General features: G+C 51.1%; 1 protein-coding gene across 1 annotated transcript in view; it reads right to left on the reverse strand.

Annotated features, from left to right (window-relative positions):
- Window positions 1-15,081, reverse strand: part of SLC6A5 (solute carrier family 6 member 5) — a 56,665-nt gene that overhangs the window by 22,487 nt on the left and 19,097 nt on the right. The window contains exons 8-10 of the mRNA XM_015461176.3: window positions 8,797-8,931; window positions 6,427-6,530; window positions 3,357-3,481 (exon numbers count right to left, since the gene is read on the reverse strand). Coding sequence (XP_015316662.2) covers window positions 3,357-3,481; window positions 6,427-6,530; window positions 8,797-8,931 — 364 coding nt within the window. The remainder of the gene's footprint in view (window positions 1-3,356; window positions 3,482-6,426; window positions 6,531-8,796; window positions 8,932-15,081) is intronic.

Consider the following 15,081-nt stretch of genomic DNA (forward strand, 5'->3'; position numbering starts at 1 on the left):
CATGCGTTCTCAGAGGAGGCAGCGCTGAGCCCTGCGCCTTTGGAAGCACTGGCTTCCAGGGACAGACAGATGGTGGGACGGTCCCTTCATCTCGATCAGCAGGGTCTCTGTACTATGAGGGGGCGAGGGAGCCAGGGCGGCACTTCCCAGTGGCCTGGTTACCTGGGAGTTACCACACCGGCCCCGGAAATCTACATGCACTGTGTGTTCCCCTGCTGTGTCTAATCCAGTCCTGTTGCAGGGGGGTCAGCATCTTGGTAGGGCTCCGGGTAGGATTCTGACAGTGAGTCAGCACTCCCCAGGTAGCCGTGAAGATGGCTGGGAGATGCCTCTAACAGGCTGACTTCCCAGGAAGCTGCTTTTTTGAAGTCGATGCCTGAGAAGACCATGCCCCCTTCCCTGTGCCCATCGTAAGAGCAGAAGATGGCCTGGTCTCATACCAATCCACCCTCAGTCACCCTCAGTCTGATACAGCCAAGATTTGAGGTAGTGACTTTGCTGCTGCTGCTGCTAAGTCGCCTCAGTCGTGTCTGACTCTGTGCGACCCCACAGACGGAAGCCCACCAGGCTCCTCTGTCCCTGGGATTCTCCAGATAAGAACACTGGAGTGGGTTGCCATTTCCTTCTCCAATGCATGAAAGTGAAAAGTGAAAGTGAAGTCGCTCAGTCATGTCCGACCCTCAGCGACCTCATGGACTACAGCCTACCAGGCTCCTCCGTCCATGGGATTTTCCAGGCAAGAGTACTGGAGTGGGGTGCCATCGCCTTCTCCGAGTGACTTTGAGCCTCTCTTAAAAGGGAGCTCTAAATAAAATGTACTAGTGTTAGGTTATTAAAGCGAACCAGCTTTGGACTGAATATCAAAGCACAGTCACTAATGCCAGATCAGCACAAATGAACTGAACGTTCACGTGCCAATGTCGCCTAGCGAGGAGGGCATGGTGCTGGCACCTAATGCAGGCCTGACCCCAAATCTCTGTCCTGTATTCTGCAGGGCCCGCATTATACCAGGGGAATCAGACAAGCCTGCAAATCACATACGATAAAGTATGTGAGTTCAAATGAGCAGGGTTAGCTGCCCGTGGGTCTTGGAGAAGACTCCAAGGGCCCCTGCCTCTCCCCAGTGGGGGATGACACCCACTTCTGATGGGTCTGCTGGTGACGATGAGAAACTACCAAGTACCTGCTCCTTTAGCAACACAGGTTTGAACTGCGAGGCTCCATTCACACGTGGATTTTTCTCAGTAATAAATACAATACAAGACAGTCCACAGTTGGGCGAATCCATGAATGCAAAGCAATCTCAGATTCAGAGGAGCTGTACCTACAAAGGGCTGATTAATAAATTATAACTGGGACTTTTGACTGCTCGGAGGTTCGGCACCCCTAACCCCCCGTATCTGAGATCTGCGTTGTTCACGGGTCCACCGTATGAACACAACATGTTAGAATCCATGAGAAGAGCTCCTCTCCCTGTTAGAATCAGAGGAAATGAAAAAAATCTAGAAAGGGCAAATTCTAGAGGAAACCTGGACCATTTGTTTGATGCTTTGTACGTACAGGAAAATAAAAATTTAATTTGGGTTTTAGCAACTTGTGCCCCATATCCCTTTCCTGGGGTAGGAAAGCGCTTGAAAGAACAAATTAACATGGCCATGTCTCAGGAATCACTATCTCTGACCACTCAGCCACTGGTTCAACTGGTTCACCGGTTCACAGCTCAGTAATGTCTCAAGAATAACGAAACACCTCAGACCTGCCAGAAAGTGGGGTAGGACCCAGCTGCTCCAGGCACCCTGCTGGCAGGAAATATGGGCAGTTGGGCATCACAGGCACCCTGGAGACAAAGCCTTCGCTTCTCTCCCCACCCCCGAATCCCCCACCCCTGCCACCTCCCTCCTCCCCAGGAGTTTTAAACTCTCCAACCAGGGAAGGGCATTGGCTCAGCTCTGGGACCTTTAATTTAGTGCACTGCTGCAGGACCAAAATCCCTGGGGGTTCAACACTCTCTCCAGGGAGAGATAACTACCCCCCACCCCCCAGGAACAAGCTGGTTCTTTAACTCTTGGAGGCCCGCAGCGTGCTATCAGCCCCGCTGAAGTGGTGACTCCCTATCCACAGGGAGACAGCAGCCCACCAAGGAGGTGAGCTGAGGCTTAGTTCTCCCTGCGCTGCCGTCTGAGCCATTACCTGAGGTCTGCAGTGAGCTCCTTGAGGAAAGACAGCTGCACAGAGAAGCCACAAGACAGGTCCACAGTCTGGGTGGTCTAGAGCCCACAGACAGTCCCGTCCCCTCCGCCCCAGCCACGGCCCCAGCCACGGTCCCGACCCCGAGGCATCTCCTAAACGCCTGATTAGAGGGTGACCCTAGTGACAGACGATGCCACCATGAAACCCCTTCATCACCAAAACCCGCTCAACACCCAAATCCTGTGTAGAATGAGGCAGGGTGGAAATACAAAGTTCAGTAAAAGTATTACATACTCTCTACAAAATACTGTGCTAGAAATATGGATTAAATGAGATTAAAAAATGATAGCCCTCTGTACACTCCAAAGAGACCACACAAGTGTTAGCCATTAACAGATGGATCACCTGGGCAGAGAGTAAACATTTATCCCACAGCCCTCCCTCCACCACCGTCCAACCTTTCCACCCGCCGGGGAAAACACCGCAGGTCTGCATTGCTAACTCAGCAGAAGGCCCTGAGAGCATGGCAGACCTTATGACCTGTGCTTTGTCAGCAGAAGGCCGCTCTTATTAATAAGCATTAGCTCAGTGCCTGCAGAGCCCTTGGCGAGGGATGCCACCCTGCGGCAGGCTGTGGCCACATCAGCTGCAGGAGCGCTGGATGGCTTAGAGAATCCTCTACATATGCCTAACAGGTAGAGACCTTACATAGGCTGGAGCTTAGCTAAAACAGGAGAGGGACCAGGGACTTTCCTGGTGGCCTAGAGGTTACGAATCAGCCTGGCAATGCAGGGGACATGGGTTCAATCCCTGGTTGGGGAACTAAGATCCCACACGCCATGGGTCAACTAAGTCTGCATGGAATAATGAAGACCCCGCATACCACAATTGAGACCCGACACAGACAAATAAATATTTTTTAAAAAGAGAGAGAGGAGAGGGAAGCAGGAAAGGGCTTTTATAGCCACCCCTCTAGGTAAGGACCGACCAGCTCTAACTCTGCAGGCGCTTCAGTTGTTCTGGGCCCCTCCACAAAGGGGGACCGAGGCTGCCCCCTCTCCAGCCCGCCCCAGAAGGACAGCTTCCTAGCACAGCAGCACAAGTGAGAAGCTCAGGATGTGAAGTGGAACCTGGCCCACAACAGCAGGGCGACGGCCACACGGTACCTTGGTCGGCCACATTCTCGATGTTCACCTTGCGTTCGTTGGCCATGAAGCCGATGACTGAGAAGATGACGAAGCCGGCGAAGATGCTCGTGGCGCTGTTGGTGCAGGTGACAATTAGCGTGTCCCTGGGGGGAAGGGACAGGTCATCAGCTGTGCTTTGTACGGAGGAAGGGACGGGAGGGACACACGAATGTGTTAGTGGACACCTGTGTCTACACCCATTTCTAAACAGGTGCTCGCTGTAGGCTGGTCTTGTTCTCTCTTATTCACAAGGAAATAGTCTGACCACAGGCTCCCTTGGGCTGAGTGTATAAGCACCAGAACAAAGCTCTGCTATAGAAGCAGGTCTCCCCTCCTGGCAGTAGCAGAGTAAGTCTGTCCATCAGAGCAGAAATTGAAGGGATGGGGGCCTTTTGCAGAGTCTGGGACAGGAACCACATATGAGAGAAGGCAGCGGGACCAACCCAATGCCCCCAAACCTTAGAACAGCCTGGGGTTCCTGCACACAGGCTGAGATGGGCACGCCTGGAGGGGAGGAGAGAAGCCAGCAGCTCGGAGGCAGCGCCCTCTGCTGGCCATGCAGCTGCAATTCCCGGGCTGCCCTGTCCATCCTAGACCCAAAAGAAGGGTCACAGCTAGATGGAGCCATGGGGCCAAATTCCTGTCCTGGTTCTCTCCATGTTAGAGGTATAACCTTGACTAGGTCACTTTCTTTCCACTCCTATTTTAAATGCCAGCAATGACCCCATCTCGCTCACAGCTTGTGAGGATAGAACCAGATGAGGCCTGGGCCGCACAAAGCCAGACAGGGAGCAAGGGCTCAGGACACCATCTGCCTCGTCCAGCCCTTTGGTTTCAGTTCAGTCACTCAGTCGTGTCTGACTCTCTGTGACCCCGTGGACTGCAGCACGCCAGGCTTCCCTGTCCCTCACCAACTTCCAGAGCTTGTTCAAATCCAACCATCTCATCCTCTGTCGTCCCCTTCTCCTCCCACCTTCAATCTTTCCCAGCATCAGGGCCTTTTACCGATGAGGAAACTGAGACCCAGGGGAAGGTAATGGGCTCACCAACAGTAAGTTCCAGTTTGAACCCAGTCTTCCTGCCCCTCAGCCACACCACACAGCCTCATTTCTAACACAACACAGAGCCACGCTTCCCCCTTTGAGGGTGCTCAGGTTGATTCTCGTGGGCTATAAGTCAATAAGCAGCTATGATCAAAGAAGCTCAGACTCCTTAGTCTGGTATACCAGCTGTTGTGGGCTGAACTGCGGGCCCCCAAATGTGTATGTGGAAGTCACTATCCCCAGTTCTTCAGCATGTGACTGTATTTGAAAACAGGGTCTTTAAACAGGTACTTAGGGTAAGAGGAAGTCATGAGAGTGGGCGCTAATCCAATATGCTACTGCTAAGTCACTTCAGTTGTGTCCCACTTTGTGCGACCCCACAGACTGCAGCCCACCAGGCTCCCCCATCCCTGGGATTCTCCAGGTAAGAACACTGGAGTGGGTAATCCAATATGACTGAGGCCCAATAAGCGGGGAGATAAGGGTGCGCAGTGAGCAGGAGACCAGATGGGAGACTCACGGAGAAGACGGCTGGCCGCAAGCCAAGCAGGGAGGCCTCAGAAGACGTCATCCTGGTGACGTCTTGATCTTGGACTTACGGCCTCCAGGTGGTGGGGAAGTTAATTTCTATTGTTTAGGTCACTCACTCTGTACTGTTTGTTACAACAGCCCCCCAGAGACTAACACAAAGGCTCTCTCCTCAGCGGATTCTCAGGCCCCAATTCCTTCCCGCCCCCATGAGCCCACCCCTGCTGCAGTGCCGTCAGCCTGCTCCCCCCGTATCTCCGTCATCCCCAGCCCCACTCAGCCCCACCTGCAGACATGCCCTGCTCCCCTGCACCTGTTGAAATCTGGCCCGCAGAGACAGCACTTGTGTGAGGCCATCCCAGCCAACCTAGGCTACAGCTTACATGTAATCTCTTCCTCTTGGTTCATGAAAGATCTCATGCATGACTAAAAATAAGAATGATGGCTACTGCTGTTTACTGAGCTCCTATTGTGTGTAAAATATCACCATGAGACTTTTGTATATATTATCTCTTATCCTCAACAAAATGTTATAATCTGCATTTTACAGATTAGAAAATGGAGATTCACGGAAGTGAAGTTTCTTATCCATGTCTTGGAGTCTTAATAAATCGTGAAGTCATAATATAAATGCAAGTCTGTCTGACTCCAAGCGTCTTTCCTTTTTTTTTTAATCAGCCCTTCAAGAGAACAAACCTTATCTTCCTACTGCTTGTCACAGACAGATTTAACTTTCAGATGTCACCTCCTCCAGGGGCTGTACGGACTCTCTCATGTCTTCAGGGTTCTGGAGCCCCCTAAAATCACCCCATCCAAGTGCCACCCTACACCAGGACCACCTGAGGATCCTGTCTGGAAATGTAACTTCCCAATGCCCAACACCTCCTGGTTCTGTTTCTTAAACCTGGGAGGGGACTCAAAGTTTGCATGACTTTGGGTTTAACTGACAAATAAAATTGTAATATATTTTAACATATTTAAAGTATGTAATGTGATGATTTGATAAACATACGCATGAAACAGGGCTCCCACTATCGAGTTAATTAACACAGCCACCACCACGGTACTTCTTCAACTGTACCACACTGCGTTTCTCATAGGGCTCACTAGAAAAATGTCTATCAAGTGGGCGTATGACCATACTTCATCAACGACTGCCATACAGCTGTCTCCGTGGACTAGAGAGCTCACAAATGACTATGCCAGGACACAGCCAGTGGGACAGCACCTCCAGAGAAATTCAGGTCCATCCCAAGGGTCAGAATCAGGGTGCAAGTTGGGGGCCAGGCCAGGCCTTGGGGCCAGCAGCTCAGCCTTAGCAGGGGGTTTCCTCCACTCCAGAGACAACTGCCTGGCCCTATCTCAGGTGAAATGTGAGGTTGTGGCCTCAGGCACGTGATAACTCAGCCCAAGGTTCTGTCCCCAGGCCCTAGTCCCGCTCACCAGCCACCTCTGGGGCTTGAAGTGCCTCCACATACCTGTAGCAGTTGTTGTGAAATTTGTTGTAAGAAGAGAGAGTGATCAGGCCTCCCCACGCAGCAGATAAAGAGAAGAAAATCTGAGTGGCAGCGTCTTTCCACACCTGGGAGGCAAGAAAGGGGAAGACTCAATGTCACTGGAGGAGGCTGGTCCGGGGGAGAGGAGGCTCCCAATGCACAGGATCTGAGGCTTGGGAGGCGGGAGGCAATCAGGCCAGGATGACGCGGGCACCAACATAAATGGGAAACACACGCAGTCGTTTGCATTGGAAACCAAAGCGGCAGTGACTGACCTGGGAGACCCTAACTCCATTCTAATCAGAGGAGAGGAACTCAGTAAATGTGCACATTTCATGCTGGCAAGCCCTACCACATAAAACCATACAGAAAGGAAAAGCCCTTTCTTCAGCTAGAAAACGTCTCAAAATGAAAAACAATTTGCAAAAGCAAAAATATTCATGGATACAAAAGCAAAATTGTTTACAGCTGACATTCTCACAGATTACAATTTACTAAAAATGTGAAATTCTGTAGCCCCCACCTTCGAAGGAAAGCATGCTCCACTGCCACCACACAGTGGATTTCCCAGTGCCACCCCCGGGAACCTGCCTGACAGCACCTCTTGTTTGTCTTGGCAATTTAATCGTCCTCATAAAACTCCAGAAGGCAACTCAAGAGTTTGAGCTAGAGATTTATATGATTTGATAATGACTTCCTATCATTTTTATAAATTAAATCTGGCTTTTAAGTTGTGCTTAACATATGCAAGATATGTGCTAGCAAAGTCTGTGCCTACCCCAACCTCTATTCTCTCACGCTCCTTGGTAACAAAGCTGTGGTTTTATTTAAAGGCAGCCATACATCCAGCCCGGAGAAGGCAATGGCAACACACTCCAGTACTCTTGCCTGGAAAATCCCATGGACAGAGGAGCCTGGTAGGCTGCAATCCATGGGGTCATGAAGAGTCGAACACGACTGAGCGACTTCACTTTCACTTTTCACTTTCATGCATTGGAGAAGGAAATGGCAACCCACTCCAGTATTCTTGCCTGGAGAATCCCAGGGATGGGGGAGCCTGGTGGGCTGCTGTCTACGGGGTCGCAGAGTCGGACACGACTGAAGCGACTTAGCAGCAGCAGCATACATCCAGCCAAATGACCATCTCCAAGAATCAAGGGGAGGCACACCTGAGAGAGGATCATCTGACTTCGTTTCTGGCCAATGATGAGAAAAATCAAGTATTATATGGAACTTCCAGGCTTTCTCTCTTTTAAAGAGAGAAGGAAGGTGTTCTCCCCCTTCTCTCACTATTTTGTGCTAATGCTGACATGATGGCTGGAGCCCTGGCAGCCAAATGGCAGCTATTCACTGAGGATGGTGGGGCAGAAAGGAGCCTGGGGCACTATGGAGCCACCCAACCAGTGTCTGACTATCTACCACTAGACTGCTGTAGTACCTCCAAGTAAAATAAACTTTTGTTTAAGCTGCCATTATCTGGAGGTTTTTCTTTGTGTGCAAACTCAATTCTAGCTATGCTTTCTTAAAATCTTCTGGAAAAGCAGAATTTTCTTTACGGAGAGAAAATGCATTTCTTATTAAACAATCACCCCTTCACATGGAGTTCTAGGAGATTTTAGAGTAAGATATGCCTGTACTGGGAGAAGGCAAAGGCACCCCACTCCAGTACTCTTGCCTTGAAAATCCCATGGATGGAGGAGCCTGGTAGGCTGCAGTCCATGGGGTCGCTAAGAGTCAGACACGACTGAGCGACTTCACTTTCACTTTTCACTTTCATGCATTGGAAAAGGAAATGGCAACCCACTCCAGTGTTCTTGCCTGGAGAATCCCAGGGATGGGCTGCCATCTCTGGGGTCGCACAGAGTCGGACACGACTGAAGCAACTTAGCAGCAGCATGCCTGTACTGAATATGCCAACAGAAAGTATAAGTGTGTGCTGGCTCTTATAAATCTGTCTGAGCCCTTTAAATTATAACTGCTTGCAGTTTGTCTAAGTGCCTTTATTTTTCAACCGCAAAACCCATTTCCAACACACTATAATTAGCAACAGATAAGGGGCATGAGGCAACCCAAAGCTATTAAGGGAATTTCATTCTTCCTTTCAACTTCCACAGCAACCCCCGATGTAGGACAACTGTTCCAGTGATCTGAAACCCCCTGCTGCTCGCTTCTCGTTAAAAACTTCCTGAGTACCGTAACACTTCAAAATCATCAGGAGTTTGTAAAGGCTAACAGTGAGCTGCCCTGGGAGAGGAGGTCTGACCTCTTCTGCTAAACTGAGTCCCAGAGTGGGACCCAACCCCATGTGCTGTTCCCCTGATAGGCGCTTGATGAATGAAATCGGAGGCCCACCGTGGCGTCTGTGAGTTTCTCCCACTTTGGCGTGATGAAGTACCAAATCCCAGCGCCGGCTCCAGGCAGGGTGACGCCTCGGATGAGAAGGATCACGAGCACGACGTACGGAAAGGTGGCCGTGAAGTACACCACCTGCAAAAACCACCACGCGGGGGCAGCAGTGAGCAGAGGCGCCGCAGAGAGGCAGAGTGCGATCTCCATCTGGACACGGGCGCCTCATGGGCTATTTTCCCCTAAACTCTTCCAGGATGGGGGACGCGGTAAAGACACTGTGACCAAAGCTGAGTCAGTGAGAGCTAGAAATAAAGTCTCGAGGGGGACGTCCAAGGCTGTGAGGGTGATTAAGAAATGGCTAACTCCCTGAGAACCAACTGAGCGAGAAATGTTATATGCCCTCTTCCTCCTGAACACCTAGCTCACCCTCAGCTTGAGGCCCCAAATCCCACCATCAGAGATTAATTTCTTTAGCTTAAGTTTTCCATCCTTATTTATGCACACTCACTAACTGAGGCAGCCCAGTGACACGAAAGAAGCATGATCTTAGAATTTGGTATATTTAGGTTCAAATGAAATTGGCCTTCTGGCACTGAGTAGCTATGAGACTTTAGACAAGCTATTCAGTTCTCTGAATCTTAATTTCTGCATCTGTAAATGGGATAATAGCACCTTTCTTTAAAAAAAATAACTGTGAGGATTAAATGGGCCTCGAGCATAGCACTTGATTAGTGACAGATGGTCATTAAATGCAGTTAAATTCAACAGGCATTTATCACGGGCCTACTATCAACTGGGAGTTGTGCCAAGTCCTAGATGCATAAAGATGAAGGAACTCAACCTAGGAGACCCAGAGCCAATGTCTGAATAATGGCTCAGCAGTTCCAAACAGGACACTGTGAAGTCCAGGGCAGGCACGGAGCCCCACCGGGAGCTCTGAGATGCATGGAGATGACACCCGCCTGGATCTTAGAGGCCAAGTGCAACATGAAGGAGGTGACGCCCAGTAGGAAGGCGAGGGAAGAAAGGGGGCAAGGCAGGGGTGAGGCCCAGGCCCTAAACTCACTGGGAGCACAGCACACAGCTGGGGCTAAGAGCCAAGGGGTGCTGGACACACGGACCAGGTCAGGGAGGCCCTGCGTCCCAGCCAACAGAGGCTCCTGGGCTCGGAACAAAGGGAAGAAGCAGAACGAAGAAACATTTGGGAAATAATACCAACAGAATTTGGGGGCTGTGGTTGAACAGGGACAAAGAGGAAGCACCTTCCTTCTCTGTCGGTCAGACTTTGGAGTGGAGGACGGGCTTGGGACCAGGACCCAGTAGACGAGAGCAGAGCGGGCTGGGAGAGCTCTGACTCTGCACTTCCTGAGCTCAAGTCCCAGCTGCACCACTTACGAGCTGGGCCGTCTGGTGAAGTGACTTAACCTCCCTGAGCCTGAGTGTCCACGTGGGCAAAATGGTGATAACAACTGCATATTCCTCATGGGGCTTTAGAAGAGCAGGGTGGTACAATCCAGACAACGCAGAACAGGCCTGGGGCCCTGGGAACAGAAGTGCCCCTTCCATCTTGCTCACGACTCACCAGTGCTGAATTTAATGACCCCGGCAACCCTCAGCTCACGAGCCGGTTACATCCCAAAGCGCATCAGACGACACTTGGAAGGATGAGGCTCAGCGCCCATCCCTGACCACCCAGGCCTCACTCATCCATGACTGGGAGGAGGCACAGACTGAGCACTGTGGGCTCAGAGCCCCTCTGTGCCCACCCACAGTCTGCCTTCCTGGGCACCCCTGGCCTGCCCCCAGGAGGGATACAGAGCCCCCCTTCTCACGCACTGGCTGCACAGACCCCAGGGCCTGGCAGGAGGCTCCAGCCTGGCAGCCACTGGGATTTCAGGGGACGAGACCAGACCCAAGGACTTCGGAAGGACGGCTTGGGAGACAGTTTCAGATGAAGATAAAACTCTTGCGGTTACTTAGTTCTTCAATAAATACACACACATGTGTACATTTGGACACATATTTTTGAGCATCTAATACATTCCAGGCACACGCTGGGGAGGTTGGCTGGGAACATGGCCATATTAAAGGGTGGACAGGGAAGACCTCTTTGAGAAGTTGCCCAGGACTTGAAGGAAGTGAGAGTGAGCCAACTGGATATCCGGAAGAACATTCCAGACAGAGGGAACCGCAGGAGTAAAGACCCTAAGAAGGCAGTGTGCTGATCTTCTAGGAGCAGCCAGGCGGCCAGTGTGGTGGGAATACCATGGGAGAGGAGGTCGGGGGAGGGGAGGCGGGCAGGGACAGGCCATACCTTGTAGGGCCTGGAGGCACGGGGGTGAAGACAGGGAGGATTGGGCAGAGGAATGACACAATCTAATATTTCAAGTGTCACCCGGTGGCTACGTTGAGTTTTTACTGCAGGGAGAGCAGTTAGGAGGTCATGGCTGCAATCTAGGCAGAGAACAGCAGTGGTTCCACCCAGGGCATTTCAGAGGAGCCGGGACAAATGGTCAGAAACCAGATACGCTGTGCAGCAGGACTTCCTGATCGATTTCATGTGGAGTGAGAGAGACAGGCAGGGAGGAGTTCAGGGTGACCCCAAAGGTTCTGGCCTCAGCAGCTGATGGGCAGAGGTGCCCTCAGCTAAATAGGACAGGCTGCAGGTCAAGGAAAGAAGAGGAGGTATTTCTTCCTCTAAACCCAATTCGATCCCTGGGTTGGGAAGATCCCCTGGAGAAGGGAAAGGCTATCCACTCCAGTATTCTGGCCTGGAGAATTCCATGGATTGTATAGTCCATGGGGTCGCAAAGAGTCGGACACGACTGAGCCACTTTCACTTTCTAAACCCAATTACTTGTCAAGGCCAAAGTCTTCCTGTCTGTAGACCAGGCGTGGGCTGGTCTCCTTGTCTCCACACAGCTTCCACCACCCCCCAGGGGCCTCTTCCCTGCCCCCGTGACAGTGGTCCCTCCTCCGTCCTTGCCCCGAGGCACTGGCATTACCAGGGCCTGTGAGGGGGTGGCCTGCTCCCTCCTATCCCCACAAACTTGCTTCTCTCCTTCCCCTTCCACACACACAGGGAAACCCAAAGGCATCTGATGTCTCAGGAGAAAATCACTCCCACAGGACGACCCAGGCTGTCCTCCCACCTGTCAGATGGGGCTGAGGGGAGGATCGCTACAGGGGCCAGCGGGGCCCTGAGCAGTCTGACCTCCCCACCCCACCAAGACAGCAGGGGCAGGGTGACAATTAAGGAGTATCCTTCTCACCTCCTGATCACATGGGGCCGGTGGGAGGTGCGGATGGGAGGGGGCGAGGGAGATGAGGCAAACAGTGGGGTCCGGCAGAAGAAGACCCCAAGAGTAGCACCGGTCTAACCGCCTGAGACGCTGCTCCCACTTGACTGCTAGGGCTCAGACACAACCGTTTCTGGAGCTCCCGCCACGGACCAGCTCTTTGTAGTCCCATTTTACAGAGGAGAAAACTGAGGCTTGGGTTAAGGCTCTCTCAAAGAGTTAAATATCTCACTCAAGGTCTTCCAGCTGGACCCAAGAGCCAGACTTGACATTTTCTAACTCCAAAACCTATTTCCTTCCTTTTAATGCCAGTCCTTGAGCCACCAGATCAGAAATGTGAGAGACGGGGACTCGGGTGAGGCAAGGGACCACCCAGGTGCACAATTCAAGGAAGCACTCGTTCTCACCGGCCCACCCGGCACGGGCGGGAACCTGAGTGTGAACACTGCCTTAAATGTCACACCCTAGGCACTTGTCCGCCGCACCAGGTCTGGCCCTGGTGTGTGGAATGATGCACTCAGTTTGTTGATGGGGACTGCCGTGATCTGAAAGGGTGCACAGTTTCATGTCTAAATCCTGGGGATGCCTCCGGTGTGAGTCAGGTGTTTGTGGAGGTTTTATCACAGCTAGTTTTCCTGTGTCGTGTGGACTTCAGAATGCACCTGTTTCAGGATGGACTGTCAGAGGCATTAAACTTGAACAGTAATGAATTATACTTGGCCAGAGTGACAATGACGGGTTGATCCGAGCATGCTGGCTGACACCTGGCAGCATCGTCCTCACAATGGGAGCCCTGAACAGGTGGTAAGGCCACCTCCCTCCCAAGGCTGTGCCAGCTAATTAAGCAAGCTTTGTGTCCTTGCCATAACTCTCCAGCAGAGCAGCCCCAGAGGTCAGATGGGCTGCATTTGACCTTCGGGCTGCCTGCTGGTCGCACCAAACTCTGGAATTCTAGCTGCTCAAAGGGAGACTGAGGTCTCATAGAAGGCAACCAGCTACCCGTATCTCCTAGGACCCTGAAGAAGAGGACCTGAGCTTATCTTGCTGCAAGAGAAGAAGGACATCTCTGTTGCTTAGAAATGACAGTCTTGGTGGAACTTCAATCACAAAGAAGCCTGCTATAATGAGGATCTGCAACCGTGTTTCCAAACAAAGCTTCATGATTAATATCTGCACACCCCAGGGCAGGAAAATAAATCAGGACACATTATTTCTGGCAGTATTCCTCGTTTTTAAAAATTAATTACTGATCCCTAGTTGGAAATCTTTCTCAATGAAGCAGAAAGATAAGTTAGCAGACCTAAAAGAAATGCTTACTTGCTGAAAGCTACTCAAAACTCATTTCAGAGAGAGAGTCCATGATATCTGGCCCCAAGGATTAACGTCTACATCATGCCAACAACTGATTCTGACACCATCCCCCTAAAAATCAGACTGATTAACAAAGACCGATCTAAGAGAAAATACTCCTCAACCCTTGAATTTGCAGATGTGGAAGAAGGGACAAAGTGCCTCCTGGGACTTGCCCAGCTGGCAATGAGAGCTGATGATGGCAGAACAGGGCAGGAGTGCAAGGGTCCTGATTCATAGTGGGGAGACTTTCATCCCCCCAGTGCAAACGATGAGTCTAGAATTCTGCACTTCCATATTCCTAACAGACTCTCCTTGGGAGAGGACATGTAGGGGAAAGAGTCTAGGCTTTAAAGGGAAACACCTGGGTTCAAAGCCCAGGGCTGCCTCTTAGCAGCTGTATGACCTCAGGCGACTTACTTTGATGTGCTTCAGCTTCTCCATCTGTAAAATGGGAAGAAATGTCCTGACCTAGCAGGGGGCTGGGCAGACTGAAGGCACTAACACAAGAGAAGTACACTGCCTGGCAACAAAGTTTCCTTTCTCTTCCCCTTTTCCCACCAGAGCCACTGCTTTCAAGATGTCAGTATGGCACAGTACCCACTCAATCCATCAATACCACAAAAATGAAAAGAGCTAGTGTTAATTAAGAGCTCCCTATATGCCAGGTATGCAACTTTCACCTAATCTTAGAACAGCTCTATGAGGGATGAACCATTATTCCCATTTTACAGATGAGGAAACTGAGGTTCCAACGGTTAAATAGCTCGTCCACAGTTACGCGATTAGAAAGTGATGAAGATGGGATTTGAACTCAGGCTGGTCTGAATCTACAGCCAGCAGGCCATCCTTCCTTGGGTCACCAAGAAGGCGGTGTTATCCCCCTCACCATCACCTCTTCTCCCACCAGTCATACCTTCTAGCCTATCCTGCTAGAGACCTGTCTGGCCTTTGATTATGGTTGAAGTTGTCCTCTCTCCATTTCCAGCTATAAGTGATGGTCCTGCCAGTTCAATTTTGGCTGAGCAAAGGTGTGGTCACTCTTGCTAAGCAACCTCCTATCTGGCCCTTCATTCCCAGTCGAAGCTCAGTTCCAAGTCACAGAAGGTGAGGAGACCCGGAAACCCTTGGGACTCATGGGAAGTTACAGTCAAGGTATGTTAACATTTTCCCCATTTTCTTGTTGGCCTAGAAAAACAATTGCTCCAGTCTCATAATACTCATTCAGAGTCAGTGGGGTCCTCAGGGGTCACGTGATCCCAGCTCTCATTTTACGGAGGGGGAACTGTCAGAGAGGAAAAGTGCCTGTGTCTCAGCCAGCAGGTGTTCTGACAGAATCATATTAGAGCCAGCAAGTCTTAGACATCACCCCGTCCAACTGCCTTCGCTTTGGAAATGAGAAAACCGTTAGCTCCTGAAATAGCTAAGATAAAGAAAATCTGCTTTCCACTTACTGACAAAAAGATAAATCAAAGCTAAGGGCAAATGTGAAGCCCAGACAGGTTTCATGGCCCAAGTGGAGATGTCCCTACACAGAAAACACCATGGGAAGGGCTGGGGGGCTAGAACCCCGGCCGGCTCTCTCCCCACCTGATATTCAAGGGCCCCACCCGGCTCAGGTGATCCTGACCAAGCTGCC

The sequence above is a fragment of the Bos taurus genome, chromosome 29 (assembly GCF_002263795.3).
Source record: "Bos taurus isolate L1 Dominette 01449 registration number 42190680 breed Hereford chromosome 29, ARS-UCD2.0, whole genome shotgun sequence".
Lineage (NCBI taxonomy): Eukaryota > Metazoa > Chordata > Mammalia > Artiodactyla > Bovidae > Bos > Bos taurus.